This window comes from Carassius gibelio, chromosome A24 (assembly GCF_023724105.1).
Source record: "Carassius gibelio isolate Cgi1373 ecotype wild population from Czech Republic chromosome A24, carGib1.2-hapl.c, whole genome shotgun sequence".
Lineage (NCBI taxonomy): Eukaryota > Metazoa > Chordata > Actinopteri > Cypriniformes > Cyprinidae > Carassius > Carassius gibelio.
This window is the reverse complement of record NC_068394.1, coordinates 3,933,268-3,955,597: the sequence shown is the minus strand read 5'-3', so window position 1 is coordinate 3,955,597 and position 22,330 is coordinate 3,933,268. Positions and strand designations below refer to the sequence as shown.

General features: G+C 35.2%; 1 protein-coding gene across 1 annotated transcript; it reads right to left on the bottom strand.

Annotated features, from left to right (window-relative positions):
• Positions 1 to 627: 627 nt before the first annotated feature.
• On the bottom strand, positions 628 to 22,125 carry LOC127946419 (epidermal growth factor receptor-like). Its single transcript, XM_052542973.1, has 27 exons — positions 21,887 to 22,125; positions 14,990 to 15,141; positions 14,638 to 14,845; positions 14,327 to 14,452; positions 14,056 to 14,124; positions 13,852 to 13,970; positions 12,915 to 13,056; positions 12,143 to 12,259; positions 11,903 to 12,029; positions 11,738 to 11,811; positions 11,222 to 11,312; positions 10,891 to 11,093; positions 10,624 to 10,756; positions 9,714 to 9,804; positions 9,019 to 9,176; positions 8,908 to 8,946; positions 7,882 to 8,023; positions 7,682 to 7,804; positions 6,931 to 7,029; positions 6,675 to 6,860; positions 5,643 to 5,798; positions 5,427 to 5,502; positions 4,498 to 4,644; positions 4,202 to 4,299; positions 3,920 to 4,090; positions 3,766 to 3,835; positions 628 to 2,841 (listed from the first exon to the last, which is right to left on the bottom strand). The coding sequence occupies exons 1-27, from the start codon at positions 21,987 to 21,989 to the stop codon at positions 2,543 to 2,545; spliced, it is 3,519 nt and encodes a 1,172-aa protein (XP_052398933.1). The 5' UTR covers positions 21,990 to 22,125; the 3' UTR covers positions 628 to 2,542.
• Positions 22,126 to 22,330: the final 205 nt, after the last annotated feature.

Here is a 22,330-nt window from a genome sequence, read left to right as displayed (position 1 = left end):
GATTCTTTACAAAAAAAGAAATGAATGAGCAGGCCAAGCACTGGAACAAGTCAAGGCGATTGTTTTCGGTTCATCATTTTTGGCATGATGATTATCCACGGAAATGATTCAGCCCTTTAATCCACAGATATCTGGGATCGGTAATAAGATGCTTCTCTGTGCTGAATGTAACTTATGCATTGTTCTGTCTAAACAGATGACTTCTGGCAATGTACCCTTTTCACATTTCCAGAGATTTCAGAAGCTAAACTCATCATACTATCGGCAAGTACCAAAAATAAAAGTATCGGTTTTGGGCGAGTACTGGAAAAAGTGTTATCGGTGCACCCCTAGTGGTGATGAATGGTAATGACAACATTTTACTGTTTACTGCAAAAGAAAAATAAACAATATACTTAATATCCTTCGCCGGTGTATTAGAAACAGTCACAGCAGTCTTAACTAGTTTTGAAGAATTTAATGAAATAAGTATCGATTTATAAATGTACACTCAATTTTTGTTTTTATTAAATCATAGAAAACTATACTAGATGTTAATAATTCTGGAAATGCATCATCACAGTCTGTGAAAAGGGTCCATCGTGCATCAGTAATGTTTGTGCCGGTGTCACAAAAAAAAGACTTAACTTTCACATTTAAACACTATTTTAATAACACTGCAATGTAACAAAGTTTCCTTACAGATTTAAATCACATTTTAAAATCCTAAAACTGACATTCACAGGTGCGTAATACAGTAGATCTCAGGAGGATTGTGCTACATGAAGTACATTTACGTACTCTACTAAATATGGATGTCTCACAGTGAAGTAGAACAGGTTTCACAGTCAAACTCACATTTCAAGACTTCTTTCTGACTATATTCAACATTTTTGGGCAGTGGATATGGCCAATGAATTTTAAGTAACAATTAAATATTATTGGGATCCCGTACAGTTCAAATATTATGATGGCCTGTTTTTACGTGAAATTTTAGAAGTAGAACATGAGATAAGTGCACACTTGGGTGAATGTTTCTGATTTGATAACTAACTATTAAATAGCCATTTAAACCAAAGTAGTAAAGTTTTACAAGAACCTTTTAACATCAGAAAGCCTGTTTCTTTCAATTAATACAACCGTTGTTAAATGTTTGAAACCGAATGTGGACGGTCACTTGAAAAATTAATTCGAGGGTCCATTAACTGCAGTCCAGGTTTAAAAGTCAGTGTTTGTATGACTGCAGATAGCTTTTATTTACATCGTGTTTGTGAATTTTACGTGTCGTGGACATAACATTGTTATATTTACAGAGGAGAGGCTTGAATATTTAAATAGAATGTTTGTATTATTTACATTCTTAATGTGCATTCTTCACAATATTGCGCACAAATCATTGGTGTACCTTATTCGAAATAAAAACATTTGTTTTAGTAATCTTTCATCAAAATGTTATAACCTGCTTTGCCTCTAAAATACTTTTCAGTCGATACTGTAGCTGAAACCTTTTCCTTTTCAGTCATCATGTGTTCCTCTCTTCTAGCCTTCTCCATTCTGGTAACAATAAAATTATTTTGTTTTATTTCATTCCGAATTACACTACTGTTCAAAAGTGTGGGGTCAATACGATTATTTGAATGTTTTCGAATTAATTCTCTTATGCTTACTAAGGCTGCATTTATTTGATTAACAATACGGTAAAAATTTTAATATTGTGAAATATTATTACAATTTAAAATAAAAGTTTACTATTTAAAATTTATTTTAAACTGTAATTTATTCTTGTGATGCAAAGCTGAATTTGTTTTGTATTATTACTCAAGTCTTTAGAGTCTCATGATCCTTCAGAAATCATTCTAATATGCTAATTTGCTTCTCATGAAACATTTCCAAATATAATAAAAAATAAAATATAACCGTGAGATGTAAGCCCGGGATTTAGAGAAAAGTCAGAATTGTGAGATATAAACTCAAGCGCAAGATGTAAACTTGGAGATGTTTAGAGTTTATAGCCTCACGATTCCGAGAAAACAAAAAGTCTACATCATGAGATACAAACTTAGAATTAAGAGGGAGAAATTTGGGAGAAAAAGTAGCAACTAACACAATAAATAATAATTTATAATAACAATGAATAAACGTTTTGAACGCTGTATGTCGCAGAAGTAAACATGGGGGTCGCGAGTGCCGTTTCTGTCACAATTTTCCTAGAGGATTACACTAAAATACTTTACACTAAATCAGTGTAAAAATGATGAAAGTTTAACTTAATAGCTCAATTATGTTTTAGTTCAATAAATTAAGCTACATCAGATGACAACATTCATCCAAAGCATTAACTATTACCCATAATATACAGAAATACTGAAATGTGCTCTAGCTTGACATTCAACACATTACTCTCAGCGTGATGTCTCGCACCTCCTTTAAGAACCAGATCATTACGGCATTCGCCTTCAAGCATATCCAGACCTGACATCCTCTCTGTTCTCAACGTAGCTGCAATACCGACACGTTCACAGAGAAGTTCAAGCAGTGCAGTTCATACTTTCATACCGTTGATCTAACGTATGTGAGACTGCATGGCTTTGCTGAGCCCCAGGTACTGCAAGTTCTCCGCTGCAGGGAGGAAAAGGACATCAGTGGTGGACGAGGGCAGGAAGTTCTGCTGGTAGTCCGGGTTATCCAGGGTGGCACATGGGGAGCGAGGTAGAGTAGCACAGGATGTGTTCAGGTACTCCGGCCCGTCAGGTGTACATCCGTACGTGTCTATATATCCGCTTTCTGTCTGTCCATGGGCTGGACCATCGTAGATTGGGTTTATCATATTGCTTGTGGCGGTTACATCCTGGTTAATGTACTCTGTGGGGAAAGAGATTTGTCATCATTTTTGATTATTTTTTATATTTAGTTTGCCGGGCCAAAAACTGGCCAAAGCAAACAGATTATATAAATAAAATAAATGTCAGTGTGATCAATCAATATAATATTTTAAATTTTTTTTAAGTAAGATTAATAAAAAAAGAAAAAAAAATTGATTAAATAAATAAATCATTTTAAAATAAATCACAAAATAATCAGTACAAGGTTATTTTATTTTTCATTTCTAGGTGGAAGACAGATCTCTTTGTGAACTAAATGAACTATAAATTATCTAGATGAATCTTGGGCTATTTTGTTATATTTATAATAATGTTTTTTTGGGGTTTTTTTTTTGCTGCTTAAGAACTGGACAGGGACAACAGATGAATGAGACTTTTTATAGTTAACGGTTTCAGTTTTATTTGTTGATTAATGAGTGCTGTCATTAATATAATGGCAAAAAAATATAATTAAGAGATGATAATAAATAATTGCCATTTATATAGGTTGTTAACATAAACAACACTGGTAAGTGTGACAGTCCATACCATTATTCTTATTGTTAACTAAAATAAAAGATAAAACTATAAAAAAATATTTTTGCTACCTGAAATTAAGCCGAAATACAATATAAATATTAGATTAAAAAAAAAACCTTACATTTAAGTTGCAATAATGAAATTACTAAAACTAAAAAATGTATTAAAACAACAGGCATATAAAAAAATATTTTTTAAAAATCTCAAAATTATTCAAATAAACAAACATATGTAAAAGTGTGTGTGTTTGTGTGTGTGTATATATATAATAAATATTAATAAATACTATAAGAGCATATAAATAATACTAAAATAACATTGGTTTATACTGCGTCATTTTAGTTTCAGAAGTCATTTCTAAATCTCATTAACTTTCTGGTAATACCTGGCAGCATGAGGTCTTTAAGCGTGGGGACTGTAATGTAGGGCAACATCACATCATTCGTGTAGTTGTCCTTAAAACAATAGACAAAGCATCAGTGAATCATATTGGCTAATAAGATTTTAACTGACAATATTCCATAGAAGGAGATACTGACTTCAGTGTTGTGATACTGAGGCATCGGTGGAGGCTGTGATTGGTTGAAGAATCGTTTGTTGGGTAGCAGGTACTCCTCTGCATCTACCACACCAACCATATCTTCTGTACTGATCCACGACATGCAGAACTTCGAATCCGTCGGGCTGAGCTGGTGCATGTGATCATCTCCCTGTGTATAATGCCGAATCAAAAACTCTCGTTTGAATAATTCAACTTCTACAATTATGTGTTTTATTTTTCATTCCTAAAAAGCAATGCGCAGATCTTTTTCGTGAGCTACCTGAATGACAAGGTAGCGGGATGGATCTCGGGCCATTTTTGAAAACTCTGCTACAAGTTCGCGGAAGTGAGGTCTGCTGTCAGCGTCAATCATCCAACCTAGAGACAGACATACATTCATATCCTGTCATTTCAACTGACGTTCAGCTGCTATTATGTTATATACCAATCACAATTCACAATGTCTATTCTCATGATCATCTGAAATGTTGCATAATATGCCAAAAAGCTGCACTGTAGCTACAGTACCATCACATGCTCTTCTGTTCTCCTCTCTATTACAACTGTAGCACTCACATTTGACCATGATCATATATACATCTATAGTGCAGATGGACGGCTGTGGCAAACGCTCTCCTTTCTCCAGAATATCTGCAATCTCTCTGGCTGGGATTCCGTCGTATGGGTTGGATCCAAATGTCATCATCTCCCACACGGTGACCCCTGAAGAGTTAATGAATTAAATACCACTTTACAATACAAGACTGTTATAAATTAAATGAGCTATCATAAACTTTTTCACAGCATTTATTAATCTGTGTTAATGCTGATTTACTGAGGCCATAGGAGTTTGTTTCTTCATCAGAACTTTAGCATTCTGTCACTTCTTCACCAATGGATCCTCAGCAGTGAATGGGTGCCGTCAGAATGAGAGTCCAAACAGCGGATAAAAACTGCAAATCCACACGACTCCAGTTTTAATTGCATCAATTAATATCTTATGTTTGTAAGAAACATATCTATCATTAAGACGTTTTTATCTTCAAACCATTGTTACAAGCTAAAATCCTCTAAAGTCCTCTATCCACAAATGTTGTTTTCTCCAGTGAAAAAAGTCATTTTGCCTGAATCAGGTGAGAAATATGCATAGATCAAACACTGTAAACGAGTGAAAACAGTCCGTAACAGTTGATTGTGGCAGTGGATGGACTGGAGGAAACGTTATTATGGATTATGCATTCCTTTTTTGGCCAGAAGGGATGGGTTTTATTTAAATTAAAACATCTTGATGGACTGGTGTGGATTATTGTGATTTTTTTATCAGCTGTTTGGAATCATTCTGACGGCACCCATTCACTGCAGAGGATCCATTGGTGAGAAAGTATTCAGCAATTTTTATTTTTTTTGATTGAACGATTGCTTTAATTTATACACTCGTCTATGCAATTTTGCCTGTGACGTAATAATGAATGCAGTTTGTTTTATATGTAGAGATGAGCACTGACCGTAACTCCAAACATCACTTTGATGAGTGTAAATCCAGTGACGGATTGACTCTAGTGCCATCCACTTTATAGGCACCTAAAAAATAAGCAAAGGCAGCCAAAATAAGTCAACTTTCTTGTAAATATCCACATATGTGTATACGCACCAATACATTTCGGTTTATTTCTTTTACAGTTGATGATTTTGAATCAGTGGATTGTTTAAGTGTGACCTACTTTCCCTCCATCAGCATGGTGTTCCTTCTCCTCTGCCCCCAGCAGTCTGGCCAGGCCAAAGTCCGTGATCTTCACATGGTGAGGAGTCTTCACCAGCACATTCCTGGCCGCTAAATCACGATGAACCAGGTGATGCTCCTCCAAGAAGTTCATTCCCTGTTGAGAAGGGTCAGAATGTTTTTGAAATCCCAAGTATGTGCATAGATGTCAGTGAATGCTGCGTGCGTCCAATCAGCTCATTCCAAGAGACTCAGCACTTTCAGAATCGCTATTTTGTTGTTTTCAAGACCAAATGCAGTGAATTTATTTTTGAGAGGGTTGTGAAAGCAGGAGTGGGAGTTAATTATTTATACATATTTATATAACGTGTTTATTTATATGTACAAGTTTATGCAAGACTACTGTTCAACATTTTGAGGTCAGTAAGATTTTTTTTAAGGAACTAATAATTAATACTCTATTTAAAATAAATGTTGTTCTTTTGAATTTTCTGTTCATCAAAGAATCCTGAAAAAAATGTAACAGTTTCCTCAAAAATATTAAGCAGGACAACTGATTTCAACACCGATAATAATAAGAAATGTTTCTTGAGTACTAAATCAGCATTTTAGAATGATTTCTGAAGGATCATGTGACACTGAAGACTGGAGCAATGTTGCTGAAAATTCTGCTTTTCATCATAGGAATAAATAACATTTTTAAATATATTAAAAAAGAAAATAATGGTTTTAAGTTGTAATAATATTTTACAATATTAATGTACTATATACACTATATATATATATATTTTTTTTAAATGCAGCCTTGGTGAGCATAGGTGAATTCTTTCAAAAACATTAAAAAAATCTTACTGACCCCAAACTTCTGAATGGTAAGTTAATTTATAGAGCAAACATATTTATGCATCCTGATTTAGAGTTACTTATATATATATATATATATATATATATATATATATATATATATAAATAATTTTTTGGATATCGAGGGTTAAGCTGACATAGGAGGACACACAAACAACTTTGAACTCACTTTGGCAATCTGCACACACCAGTTTAACAGAGTCTGTGAGCAGATATTGTCTTTATTCTCCTGTACGTAATCCAGCAGGGAGCCCAAAGGCATGATCTGGGTTATGAGTTGGACGCTGGACGTGAGGCATATTCCCAACAGGCGACACACGTGAGGATGATCCACACCGGCCATCACATAAGCCTCCTGAAAGACCAAAATACAAGTTTCAAATCCAAGACAACTATTAATCATTAGTAAAAAGGAAGATACCCACATCTAAGATCTCTTTGTTGGCTCGGGGAGATGCAACCTCTTTCAGAACTTTGATAGCAACAGGAACTTTCACATCCTCACCCTCTGGGATCCACAAACCCTAGGACAAAAACAGGAAAGATAATTATTTCTATCCTGAAAACATTTCTTAGAACTTCCATGCTGACTGAGGAATTTGAAGTTTGCAATGTCTGAAATGTGACGTATTTCCATGTAAAACAGTAAAGTTTCAGAGGTGGGGCCATTTTATTCATTTATGAAGGATTGCTTTTTTTCTTCTACAAAATTGCACTCCCATCTTACAATAGGAACAAAAAGAGATAATTGCATCTTTAATTCTATGAATCAGATTTAATTCAGCATTTTGTGTGCGTGTTAAAGGCACTATGCTAGTGTAAAACAACAGTGTCAGCATCATTCACAGTGTTATCATGGACGCTTCAAAATAAACGAGTAATACTAGATACCTTATTATCTGAATTTTTTTGATATCTAGGACATATTTTAGCTTATTTAGACATTTTCATATAAGTAACCAGTTTAATTTGACAGCACTGTGTGAAAATGCTGTGTGAAAATTCAGTCTGATTTTCACATTGATCTGAACAAAATCAGCAGACCGGCTGAACAAAAATGCAGGTTCATTCTCTAACAATATTTTTCATAATATTGAAAGTCACATTGATCATTTAAACATCTTCATTAGTCCTCCTAAATTACTGTAGTGTGCATAAATGTAATTATAAATCTACCTTAAAGACAGTGCCAAATGCTCCAGACCCAAGGACTTTTATTTTCTTCAGTTCTGTTTCCTTTAGGATGCGAAAGAGAGCCTGGTTGGGTGCATCCCCTCTAGGAGTCAGCGGTTGGACCAACTGCAGAATGACGTAAACACGGTTATATATGGGGATCATATGTCATGCTTAACTTCTAATTCATTTTTGTGTCTTACCTCTCTCTCCTGAAGCAGGCGCCGTAGGGTCCTCTTTCGACGGATGTATCGTCTGCGGAAAATGACGAAGATGAAAAGGAGGAGGACCATGAGCAGTAGCATGCCTCCAACAAGACCAGCTGCCACTACAGGCATGTGAGATCTAGAAAGACGATTATCAAGTCATTTACTTTCATTACTTAAACCGTATTCACAAGCCAGTTTACTTCAATATTCTAATGTACTTCTGAGTGAAACAGGGTATTCAACAAGTAAACTTTAATTCAGAAAAAACATCCGTGTTTACATTTTTTAATCATTCTCGATTTGCTTGGCTGTTAATGACTTTTATATGACTTCTGTACTTAATGAAGTCTAGTAGGGGTGTAACGGTACATGCATTCGTACCGGACCGTTTCGGTACAGGGCTTTCGGTACAGTGCATGTGTGTACAGAATGACCGAATGCAATATTTTGTTTATGGAACATAGGTACATTTTCAAGTTTCCAAACGAACAGGTCTAAAAACTGAAACTGTTCATGCTGCACTTTACACTTTGGAAAAGTTATATATATATTTTTTTAAATATGAGCAGGCCTACAAGCTGGGATTGGTAATGCTGCACTGTAATCATAGATATTTATTTATATTTATATTATTTATTTATATTATTACATAGTTATTTATATTTTTCATTATATTTTTCATTATATATTTTTCATTATTTTATCATCACATGATATTGGTTTGAGAATGAGAGTATTTTATTTAGTGGAGAACTTTGCAGCAGTATTTTATTTCTTATTCTTTTTTTTATTTTATATATATTTTATTAAAAAGTATTTAAAAAAGTGTAAACAAATTGTAAAAAAAAAAAAGTTTATAGTAATAAACAAACTGCAGTTAAATGTTTGCATTTCTTTCCCTTACTGTACCGAAAATGAACCGAACCGTTACTTTAAAAACCGAGGTACGTACCGAACCGTGATTTTTGCGTACCGTTACACACCTAAAGTCTAGTAATAACAACACATGAACTACTGTACCCTTTCAGTTCACAACCTTCCAGTCCTGGTCCATTGCACCTGTTATAACAGAAACATTATGATTATTATGTCACTTTAATCATTATAACTCATGGTTTGACTTGTTCCTACCCTTGTGTGCAGTTGGCATGGCATGGCTGACACTGTCCATTTTTGTCTGGGTATGTCCAGACAAGCCTGTTATACAGGCCTTGCACACCCTGGGCACACTGTGCCACGCACTGCGTCCCATCTTTGAAGTGAGCACACTCAGTACACTGATCAGCTCCCTAGTTAGAGGGATACAGGGAAAGCAACAAGAACCACTTACACATCTTACCATTATTACTGTAGATAACACACACCAATTTGGATATTTTCTGATGAAAATGTGATGGTTGTATTAGTGTTGTTCAAAATCAGGGGTCTCCAAACTTAGTCCTGGAGGGCCGGTGTCCTGCAGGGTTGAACTCCAACCCTAATTAAACACACCTGGACCATCTAACCAAGGACTTACTAGGCATACTAGAAATGTCCAGCGAGGTGTGTAGAGACAAGTTGGAGCTAAACTCTGCAGGACACCGGCCCTTCAGGACCAAGTTTGGAAACATTTTCTCAAAATAGACTGCCAGACTACTGAAATCGCAAGACTAATGTATCAGAAAAGTAACAGAACACCTCAACAAGCTGTGTGATTTTAGGTGTCACTGATGAATTACACCAACAAGTTTTATACTTTGGGTTATGGGGTTTGTTCAGAGTGTGAGCAAGCATCACTAATAATACAGTTTATATGGGATATGAAACATTGACTCAGTGCGACGTACCGGCCCATGGCAGCTTGGTGTCTTATTCATGATCTTGCATTCAGGGTTACATTCCAAACACATGTTCTCTGACACATACTCGCGGGGGTCTCTGTAGAAACATATCAAATACATCAGCCAACAGGAGTGTAAAAACTCCTTTATTTCACACTGCAACTTGAATTTGCAAACTTGGTGTCATATTTTACAAAGAAAGATAGTTGTCTTTTGCACTTAACCTCTTTAGACCTTCCACTTTCTAAGACTAAAATCAATACTTGAAAGATGGATTCATTATTATTCTTAATGAAAAGCAAAACAACAATAAACCAGTACAATTACAAACTAACTCATATAACGTTTATTAACAAAGACGAATAAGAAGGGGCATTGCATACACCACATGCTGTACTATGTATCGACTAACAAATTACAGAAAGTTTAGCAAACACTGGAATGAAACAAAGAAAAAGAAGAAAAAAGCCTCCGTAACATAACATCGGGTAAACAGCAAAGGCAAAAGACTTTTCAAAATAAAAACTGAAATTGAAATCTAAATTGGATGTTAGTGACAGTGCTTGCATGTTCACTTTCCCTGGTTTAAGAAGAGGTGTTTTACTTTACTTTTAAATTTCTCTTGAAAACCAAATCATCCGTGTGCCATCGTTTTCTCAGTATTAGTGTTGTTTTTGTGCACTGTGCCGCGGCTCTGCAGCATGCGCTGTATGGAGCAGAGCAGATGCTTTCAGTTTTCAATTGTAGCGGCCATTGTCCAACTAAACTAAATGATTTTTATTTTTACAAAAAAGCTAAACAACAGTGGGGGCGGTACTGCAGTGAACAAGTAAAGTATTTGTTGTAAAAAGCCTAGTCAATGCTTTTATTGACCCGTTCACATTATGATGACTTATTTTTAAAATAAGACACTCACCCATCCAGCAGATTGCAGTGACTGACACAGCGCCCCCTACGGCTGAAATGCTGGCAGGAGACGCACATGGACGGCCCCGGACCCCAGCAGCCTTCCTCTCCACACATACTATCACAAGTGCTGTTCTGCTGCTCTGAAGAGCACACAAGAGAGGTTTTGTTTGAAAATATAAGCACTGCGACCTCACAATTCCTTGCCAACAAATAAATCGTAAAACTAAATATAATGTAAAAGTAAAATAAAATATATTTGAGTTCAGTCCGGTACCACAGCTGTGCATTGCTGCGTTGTTTCCAGTTCGTATGCGCTGGTTCTTTGATCTGAACAGCTTATGCCAGTAGCTGCCTTCAACGTAACATAGACGGGGGTTGTTCTTGATCACCACGTCGCCATCACTGATCTCCTTCAGCGAACGCAGGCCGAGATGATCCAGGTGCGGTATGTTCAAGGCGGCAAAACTGAAGGTTCCTCTTCATTTATGAGAGAGGTAAAGAGAGAAACATTTAAATGTGGAAAATATATTTTTTGTTCCATGACAAAACGGGTTTAATATGCAGAGAAAATGACTTAATTGTAAGTAAACATGTCTAGAACTCACTGTTGTTTAGTTCTTCCTCTGATGATCTCCAGGTTCTCAAAGGGACTGAGGGAATTGAGGTGTTCAGGCCAGTCTTGGATTAACAGAAACCCTGGGGAAAATAAAATAGCACCGCTAAATAAGGCTTTAGTCAAAGACAAATGCCATTCATATGCCAAGATGGTATATTGGTATATTAATAAATGTATGCATTGAGCAGACACTTTTATTCCAAAGTGACTTACATTACATACAAGCTAACAATTTTCTCCTAACATGTGTTCCCTGGGATTCAAACCCCCAACCTTGCGCTTGCTAACGCAATGCTCTACACTTATAATTATATATTACATACAAATAATTTAAAATTGAATTCTAATATTACTTGAGAATAAAATAGGTATAAAATAAATGCAAATGATGCGCAGTATTTATAATTTTAATTATAATATAAATTATTTTATAACATATGTATAATTATACAAGAAAATATAAATGCAAATATATATAATGTACATGCAAACATATATAGTTTACCTGAAATTTCCTTCACTGTTTTGAAATAATCAAGTTTCACAGGGTCCATGCTGGGAGTATTTGTAAAAACATCCCTTGAAAAGAATATTTATAGTGTTAGATTAAATGTATAGCATGAAAACAAGGCTTACTGATTCAGTCAGAAAGTAGCGCATAAAATCTCACCCTTGAAAAGTCATCTGCATTATTGTAATGTGCCCATTTATTTTGGTGCAGTTGATAAATGAATCGATGTTGGTTGCACTGACTGCGATGGTTTTAACAAGTGCCCCCGTCCCAAGACCATCACAGACTAAAATAAAACACACATTCAATTTATTTAACATTTATTAGATATCCGTGTTATGCAAAATTGATTAAACATGTCAAAAACAACACAATTAATTTATTAATGACATTGCTGACCTTTCGGGCACAGGCCGTCACATTGTTTGCACTTTCTTATTCCGTTCTCCTCCACTTCATGCATGTTACTGCTGCAGGTTCGGACGCAGGCGTCATGATCGGTCGCCACAAAGTTATCTGCAGCAGATAGAGGCATTTTCAGTTATGTTTCAGTTAAGTATAGATGCTGTTTCTCCTAGATGGTTCTCCTTAAATAAAAAAGGCACTAATGAGACCTTACTGACATCATGTAGTATAGAGCTGTACTATTAGCATTAAATAGTATAGCTTAGATCATTTGAATTTGAGAGAATTTAAATTTAAATTGAGATCTCGGAATTCTGACTGCAGACTTTGGAATCTTGCCATCTGAAGCCGTTTGAGTCATTGTTGACATATCTTCTGAAACTCTAGAGGAGACACGCGTGAGGTCTTTTGCAATAAATATTTTATTCATTCATTATATTTATCAATAGCAACACAATTTATTTTAGGGCTAAAGCAATTTTTTAAAGCGTTTACTTAAAATAAACATTGACAACTCAGAGAACAGTAGCTCTTTGTTCACACAGCGCATAATCTCTGGGTGTGTCTTTGCTTGTGTATTTGCAATCAAAACTGGCTAAAGACCAGTGCTATTTGGATAATGTTAATGGTGGCATGCACAATAGCAATGAGCCAGTATACCTCCATGACTTTTGGGGCACTTAGATTTACAAACTAAAGGTTTTTAATGAAAAGAATTACATACTCTTGTCATAGTGATCTTAGTTTGATTTGAGTTAAGACTCACAAGGGCACTTCTTCACACAGGTGGCTCCAAAGTTATACTTCCCGTCAGGATTGGGAACAAGTTGGTGAGTGTTGGGGTCATACAGCATAAGACGTGGACATGCATCCTTGCACTTCCCATCGTCCTGGAAGTCTCTGCAGGCCTGCAGAAAAAGTCATCATAAACAACATTTGTTCCCTATACTGATCATTAGGTATCAAAACTATAAATGTGACCCTGGACCAGAAAACCAGTCTTAAGGGTCAGTTTTTGGAAACTGATATACTGACTAAATAAGCTTTCCATTGATGTATGGTTTATTAGGATCAGACAATATTCGGCCAAGATACAACTATTTGAAAATCTGGAATCTGAGGGGAGCAAAAAAAATCTAAATATTGAGAAAATCACCTTTAAAGTTGTCCAAATGAAGTCCTTAGGAATGCATATTACTAATAAAATCTTATAGTATTTTTTTTATATATTTACGGTACGAAATTTACTAAATATTTTCACGGAACCTGATCCTTACTTAACACACTAATGATTTTTGGCATAAAAGAAAAATCAATTAATTTTGACCCATACAATGTATATATATATATATATATATATATATATATATATATATATATATATATATATATATATAAATAAACATTGTATGGGTCAAAATTTATTGATTTTTCTTTTATGCCAGAAATATATATATATATGTATATAAATTAAAAGAAAAAATGCTGAACTTCAAACCTAGGCTATATTAAAATATTATAACTTTACCTTTAAATATATAATAAAATACTTTAACATTATATATTATTATATTTTCTTTGTAGGTTTAATGCGATCAGTAAATAATATACAAGAAAAATAAGCACCCATGCTTCTTTTAAAATGTTAGATCGTGTGTGTTTTAAGAATCTCCTTGAGGACTTTTGAAAAGCGCTCCACTCACCAGACAGTCTGTTGGTTGGGGTCCGGTGCAGCCTGCAGCGCAATGTTCACTGCAGCAGTCGATGGGTTTGGGACCCTTACACCTCCGTGAGCACTGCTCGGCACAGTTCAACCGAGTCACTGACAGTGAAGATGAAAAAATGCTTGTTAGGATGTAGTTTACTCATACATTTTCCTTTAGAGAATTATATACAACTGAATTTACAGATCTGGCAGTTCTCTGGTCCTGGAGCCCAACACGAACCATTATAGCATCCCGAGTCACATCGTCTACCTGAGGTACGAAAGAAAGTGTAATATATATTACTATATTATTATTATTTATATGCACCAAGACTGCATTTATTTGATCAAGAAAAAAAATTATAAAGAGTAATATTGTAAAATATTACTACAATTTAAAACAATTGTTTTGTATATGAATGTTTTGAAATAATTTGCATAATTTATGTTTGTAAAAGTCTAGAAACATTTACACTGAGAGTCATTCCCTCCCGACACAGACACATCACTGTCATCCTGCACGATGTCCAACCACTGTATGGTCTCCACATTGCAAAGCAAAGGATTATGGGCTATTTTAACTCCACCTTTGAGAATTTCTGCCAGATAAAGAAGAAAAAATTATTCCCTATCAATGTAAATAATAGAAATGTGACTTTATATACATATTGCATGCTGTATTCAACACATTGTGGTGCTTGGGAATCTATAAACATGCTTCTTGTGCTTCTCAAATCACTTTGCATAAAAGCATCTACTCATTGAATACATATAAATGCTTTACCTGCGAGGCTTCTCATGTGCAGCTCTCGGAGGCCGCTGGTGATGCTGTTGTTCTCTAAAGACTCATTCCTGTGGAAGTTTGCCACCACAGCAAGGCCGTACTTGCCATCGAAGAGAGAATGTCCACGAATGAGGCGCAGGTTTTCCAGGGGTATCACATCCACATGGTTTATTCCTATTAGCACGTAGCCACCAACTTCTTCAATGCTCTATGACAGAAAGACTATTTCTGTCAGGCCCCCTAAATACCTTTTAAAAAGTCTTCTGACTTCAATCAATAATTTAACCAGTTAGTTAAAGATCTGAGCAAGTAGTAGTACATAACTAATGATCTGGTGTGTTATAGCACTCACTCTGAGGAAGGAGAGGTCGTGGTACTCCTGAACATTGGTTATCTCCAGGTTCTCCAGCACGACTGTGCAGTTACTGTACATCCGCACCATGGATCTATAGTGATCGTCTGGCTGTGCCAGCAGAGTCAGCTTATTATTGGTTCCCTGACATACTGGAGAACAAAGGAGAGGTGAAATCCAAACTCAGGTAGTGAAGGTATGACAGAACATACTCAAGATAACCATACACAAAAGTCAGGAATAACTAAGATTTTATAAGAAGCCTTTTCTGCTTATTAAGACTGTATTTATTTCAAATAAAGTTCTACCTCCTGAACATCGGGATTTGGTGAGTCTTCGTTATATTACCCTTTTACATATTTAACATGGTATGATCTTGTATCCAAGAAATTATAATTTCCAAAACTCATTGTGAAGGTAAAAGCTACAGTGGAAAACAAGCACTTGTTTCGTCGTCTCCTGTCATGCAGGTGTTGAATTCCTGCAGTCAACGTTAAGTGTCTCATGTCTAGCGGAAGAGCAAGTTTTGGGGGCAGGAACACCGTGATCAAGAATGTGGTTCACCAGGGGTGAGACTCAAATATTGCACTCAAGTGTTGCTCAACTTAAGAACTGGTTGAATTCTTGTTTGCCACGTGCAAGATGTGGGTTGTGTTTCCACACAATGCAAGTAACAACTCAAGTATCATCTATTTCCCCTCTGGGATCAATAAAGTGTGTGGCGGGGAACTAATAGAATGGAGATCCTGAGATGTCTGTGGATTTATTTTTATTTATTTTTATACATAGCTAGAAAAATTACATTCATTATAAAATAAAATAAAAATTAAAAATGTTTTTTATTTTTTTATTTTTTTAGATTTTACCATGAATTTTCCAGGTCACATTTTTTAAATTCTCTCATATACACAGGCTTGCATTTAGATTTTTAGCCATTTTAATTTATTTAAAGTATGTTTTTTTTCTTAAATCACATCAAGCCATTTTGCTTGAGGTTTTGAAACAGAGGTAGTGCATATATAAGAAACTAAACAGTCCAAAAGACAGATATTTAAATTGTAACTTTGATATGAGGTTTAATATTTGACTACATATTTATTCGGTCTTAAATCGGACTATGTTAAAATTTAATCTGAACAAAATATGAAAAAACACAATGAAAGTGCAAACTACGTTTCTTTGCTTCTTCATTACGTCATGACGGCGCACATGAAGGGTATTTCCATTTTTGCAAGAGTTACATTTCTGTCATTTTTGGTATCATAGCTCTACCTGTGAAGCTGTCATGTGAGACGTGAGACGGTCAGAACCAACAAACCTTGTCAAGACATGCTGCTCTTGCATGAATTGCTTTCTGAAAATCCAGCATGTCTAAATTCATCAAGGTTATGACATGAAAAATATTAACAGTTGATGTCAGAAACGGAAGAAATAATCAGGCGTACTTTTTCAGATCAGCAGCACTGCCTGAGGCATGAGCCCGAACATGGGATGTGACTGAACAGGTTGCTCCTTGAAAAAATATTTATGGAGGAACACCTTAACTCACATCAGTCTAACCATCTGGAACTGAGAACAGCATTCTGACTATGATAAACTCAAGTGTTTTATCTTTTGCAAATGATGCAAAGGCGACACAAAGGTTATTGAGATCTCATCAGTGCAAAGAAACACAAGACTTGAGAAGTACTGTCACTTCCTTAGTGACAGTACCAGCAGGATGTTACAAAAATTAAATTGTACTGTGTAAATAAATAGTTTGAGGTCACAAGATTTTCTTTTTAAAGGAAATTAATACTTTAATTAGCAAGGATCCCTGAAATTGATCAAAAGTGACAGTAAAAATAATAATGTTACAAACTATTTTTTTTTCAAATAAATCCAGTTTTGTTTTTTAATCAAAAAAAGTAGCTAAACCGTTTCAACACAAATAATAGTAAGAGATGTTTACTGAGAAGCAAAGCAACATATTAGAATGATTTCTGAAGGTTTCGGGCGACTCTGAAGATTGGAGAAATGTTGCTTAAAATTCAGCTTTGCATCACAGGAATAATTTACATTTTACCAAATAGCCCCCCAAAAAAAGTTATTTTAAACAATAATAATATTTCACAATATTACTGATTTTAAGGTATTTTTGAGCAAATAAATTCAGCCTTGGTGAGCATACGATGCTTGCTTTAAATAACATTTAAAAAAATCTTTAAAAATAGATGTGCATGCATTCTCAAGAAATTTCTAAATAAGTATGATTAATCTTCTTAAGTACAAGGATGCACAGTGTGAACAGTTTTACATGATCGTGTTTCTTACATTTCTGTTTCTCTTTAGCATGCAATAGAGTTCACTGTTGTCATCCTAAATGAGAGACATGTGGATAAAATGCAGTCTAACTGAATTGTAGTAAATACAATTTACAGCCTGAGACAGAGATGTCTCGCTCCATGGCTGTGTGCTTCTTTTCTTTTTTTTTAAACAAACAGGGTCTGTCTTAATCAAATAAGCAACGTATTGTCTGTTTGTGACAAAATTCAACAATTGTATGAATTCAGCTCTTTGTCTATGCAGTGATTTGCTGACTGCAGAAGTGAAAACATGGCATAATCAGTGCATTTTGTAAACAACATGAGACATGAATTTTAGTAAATTCACATATTTTGTTGAAGAAGACAAGAATCCATGAAATGTTGTTTTATAGCTGTTTTCCAGTGTAAAAGTTGCAGCCACTAAGAAGTTTAAATGTTGCTAGGGAGTTGCAATGCTTTTGCCATGGTGTTTTGGTTAGTTACGTTAGTGGAGTTTTTTTTTTTCAGTGCTAATTTGAACAATAACAGCACACATCCCCTGAAGAGGCCTCACGATTTCAGGCATCTTCCATGGCTTCTGTTTACAAAATAAACACATTTATATAAAGCCTCAAGGCTATGGTCTTGGTTTATCATGGTCTGTAAATCCTAAAATCCAGCTGTTTTTGCAGTTAGATGTTAATGTCTTGTCTCGTAAATAACACAAATCCTTAAGATAAGAATAAACATGCATACACTAGCATTCAAAAGCTTGCCTCTTCTGCTCATTAAGGCCGATTTAATTTGATTAAAAATGCTGAACAAAAAAGGCAATATTGTGAAGTATTATTACAATTCAACATTTTCTAATATATTTTAAGATGTTATTTGTTCCTGTGACACAAAGCTGAATTTTCAGCATCATTACTTCAGTCTTCAGTGTCACATGATCCTTCAGAAATCATTTTAATATATACGCTGGTTTGCTGTTCAAGAAACATTTCTTATTATTATCAATGTTGAAAATTATAATTTTAGGCAACTCAGTCACCTACAGTTATCAAAATGTAAGAAACACATTATTGACTAAATATATACTGGCATCTCACAGACTAAAATTGATTTTGCCCACATTTTTTAAATGAGAATCAATGAAACGTTTCATACCACTTAACAGATCAATTCAATATGGGGCTTAGATTGATGACGAGAACTATTTTGGCATTTTCAACAATAATAGATTGCAGTTATGTATTCATTTACACTGACTGACTGCATTACTTTCAGTTTACCCTTGTAGTTGGTGGTCAGAGAGCGTGATGCTTGTAAACAGGAGTACTTTTCTAGTCTTTAGTTAAAACTCTGGATATTTATAAGTCTGCAAAGAGTTTCAAAGACAATTAGATTTAGATCAAATGGTGATGTCTAGAAAAAATTACAACAGAAGCTGGGCAGAAGGAGGACACTAGAGAATAGCGCATACATGTGGACTAAGAAAATGAATCTGTATTCAGATACAATGCATTTATACCAGCTCATACTGAATGTGAAAGATGCATGATGATTGGATGTTCCTATCCAAGTTGTTGTTTCGTTTTCATTCTTTTAAAATTAACTAAATGACAAATGGATTAAGCACAAAAATATGAAACATAACATGATTTTTTTGGGGTGATGCATATTAGCCTTTTGCTTCTCAATGGAAACAATGATAGTCATCACAACACGTTCAGTATGAAATATGCATCTTTGTGTTTGACCAGAGATATCTGATATCTACCGCTGAGTATGTTTAATGGTTTTGTAGAAAACAGTGCCAAATAGATGTTGTGACATAATTTGTCAAACTCTGGGCCTGACTCTGCATGCCAACTAATCTGTGAACAAATACAAGATCTGATATTGGCAGGGTTGTACTTTACCACGGTATTTCGCTTTGTCTTTCGATTAATCTTAGGACAGTAATCCACACCTACGTCAACCACTTGTCTATCCACAATCAGGATTCACATGAATGGGTGCAGTCTCCTTCCAGTTAAAGGAACAGTTCACTCAAGAATAGTTCACATAGCTAACTCCAGTCCATCAACTAACTTGTTGCATGTTAGCAATAAACAAATTCATCATTAAGATTTCTTTAGCTTCAAGCCATTGCTTCCAGCTAAAATATGAGTCCTCTATCCATAATAATGCTATCTCCAGTGAAAAAGTAATCTCATCTGAATCAGGAGAGAAATATGCATATAGTTCAAGCACCGTTTACAAGCTAAAACTGTCCAAAGCAATTAAAAAAAAAAAAAAAAGGGGGGTGGATTTTGATGTGAAACAATAACAGGGGATCGACTTCACTAGAGGAAGCATTGTTATGGATTTGGTCAAAAGTGACGGTTTAAAGTTTAAACGCCTTGATCAATTTGTTCCTCACAAACATGCAGCTTTTCACTTCACAAGACATTAATTCAAGAAGTAATGTAGTTACTTGTGGATTATTGTGATGATGTTTGGACTCTTGGGTCTTTGATGGCCTGAGGTTGAGTAAATTTTCAGCTAATTTAAATTTGTGGGTTAACTATTACGTTAATGATGCTTGATGTCATCAAGACAGTAGAAGAAAAGTATCTGCTTTGTAATAACTTTTCTGAGCCTTTATTGTAACCTTTTATTTTCAGGCTGTGGCAATGAAACAAGTATGAGATATCCCAGAGATAATACTGACTGACAGGTTATGCTGACACATGCATACCACAGGCACATCGCCAGAAGGCTTTTCAATTGACAGGTCATTAAAGGTGAAGTGTGTAATTTAACCAAAAAGACTTGCAAGGAATAATGACAGTTTTCTTGAGCTCTGCCATTGGTCACAAAAAGGATACTCCCACCATTGGCGGAGCCAGAGTTGCTGTGCTGGGCTGATTGGGATGCTTAAATGAACAAAGCAATGTTTTGATAGCATGACAATGTTTGCACCTCTCAGGAGAAAGTCTTTTTTATTTTTTATTTAACACTTCACTTTTATAGGGATAGTCAACCAAAAGGTGTGAATATAGTGTATATATATGTTTGGTATGATGAATGATTTTTTTGGGGATCTGTTGGAGAGACTGATTTGGTTGCAAAACTGCTAAGGCCACAATAATGTATTGGCATTGAAGTATATTTTTGAAGTATAACGTTTTCCCATGGGCTTAATTATTCAATAACTCTTGTAATTAATTGATTGACACTTGAAAGTTTCATAGAAAAACAAAAACAAAGGGACAAAGGTTAAATGGATTAAATTAATTATTCATATTTATCTGCAATACTGAAGTGCATGAACAAATGCTAAAGAGAAATTATTTATATAATTATAAATGGAAAAAAAGTGATCCACAAACACAGCTTTTCATCACACAGCAGCACGAGTCGTGGACAAACATTAGAATTCACAATTCATTGTTTTTTACTCAGCATTTAAAATAAAATATATAATTCGCCTGCTGTCTTTGAACTGTTGAAGGAAATGCAGATGAACTACTTGAGATGTATAGTCTGCGTCATAGGTTTATGTGCTGAAAGTATGATCAGAATGTCTTGGACAGCACGCAAAAGTTATTTTGTGTTTGAAAGGTGTGCTGCTTATCAGATAACAAAAATCTGCCACTCTTAACCTATGGTCATACTGTGGGTGTACATCAAAATATTTTAATAATGCAATAAGCCAATTCTAGAGGCTGATCTCTCCATTTTAGACACATTTACTTAAGATACATTACTGATGCTGAATTGTTTTAATGTTACAATTCGCCTGTGAATCATTTGCGATATGCAAACCATTTTTTTCTGCATTTCTTTTGATTTTGATTCTGATTTCAATCCAGCTGTCACCACAGGATCAAAATGTATTTAACCCATTTCTGCTTGGTTTGTTCTGGGACAGTTTTGGTGTTCACCATCTGCTGTTCATTTCTAAACTGGCAAGAAACCTCAAACAGCATGTTGAACAGAGTCGGTTTGGGCAGACCAGAGTCTGGACCACAGACGGACGCTGAGGGCCCAGACCCCACTCAGTCTGCTGCAGCTGACCTCTTTTGGTTCATCAAAGTTCATCAAGTATTTATATGTTTGATACTTAATTACCTCCATAAGCACATTAGTGACACCTTGTCTTAGGGTCACTTGCTGGGGTTAAAGACAAACCTGCAGCTGGGTATATGATTAATAATGTCATGCCAGTTCTCTAATCTACCTAATAGGCTACTTTTCAGAAAATGAATTACTATACATGTAAAAGGTAAAGTCATTAAAACTTCATAAAACTTAATCATACCTTTACATACATTATTAATAATGTAAATAAATAATTTATCTATCAAGCATCATATAATTGATAAGAACGTTAATGAAAGACCCTTAAATACTATCTATCTATCTATCTATCTATCTATCTGTTTGTTTACACTGTCAAAGGTGTGGACGTTTTAGTAAATGTACGTCATTTATTTCCTTCTCCTATTATCAAACTTTTCATTTGGCACGGTTTTAAAATACGTTTTATGTAGACAGACAAACATATATCTGTTCAGGACGGATATGAGATTTTTGTTAGCAACAGTTAAGTTACTTCACTCACCTTTCCTCTCAGAAACGGAGCACCACACCGCGCTTGTCAGCAGAAGACAGACGATTCCCAATTCACGGAACAGAATTAGCTTCATGTTTAACAGTGGAATCATTTTAAAGCATTATTCTTGGTCAGATGTTCCCGCAAATGAACAAGATTTAGCTCGAAAGTTAGATAGTTTTCCAGAGGTAGGTTCCGTTCAGCTCACGCAACGTGTCTGAGCGCTTCTCTTTGACGTGACGCAGCTCACCTTCACTGAACGCGACGCGACTGAATCACAACGCTCTCATATTGTGGGTGTGTGTAGGCACTTACAGCTCGTGCAATTTTTGGGACGTCATCTGACACTAAATGCACCTTGCTGATTCAAAAGAATAAAGTGAAAAAGTGCACTTTCTTGTGTAAATTTTGTGATGTATCTGAAAAAAAGTGTTTGTCATTTATTTTTTCTCG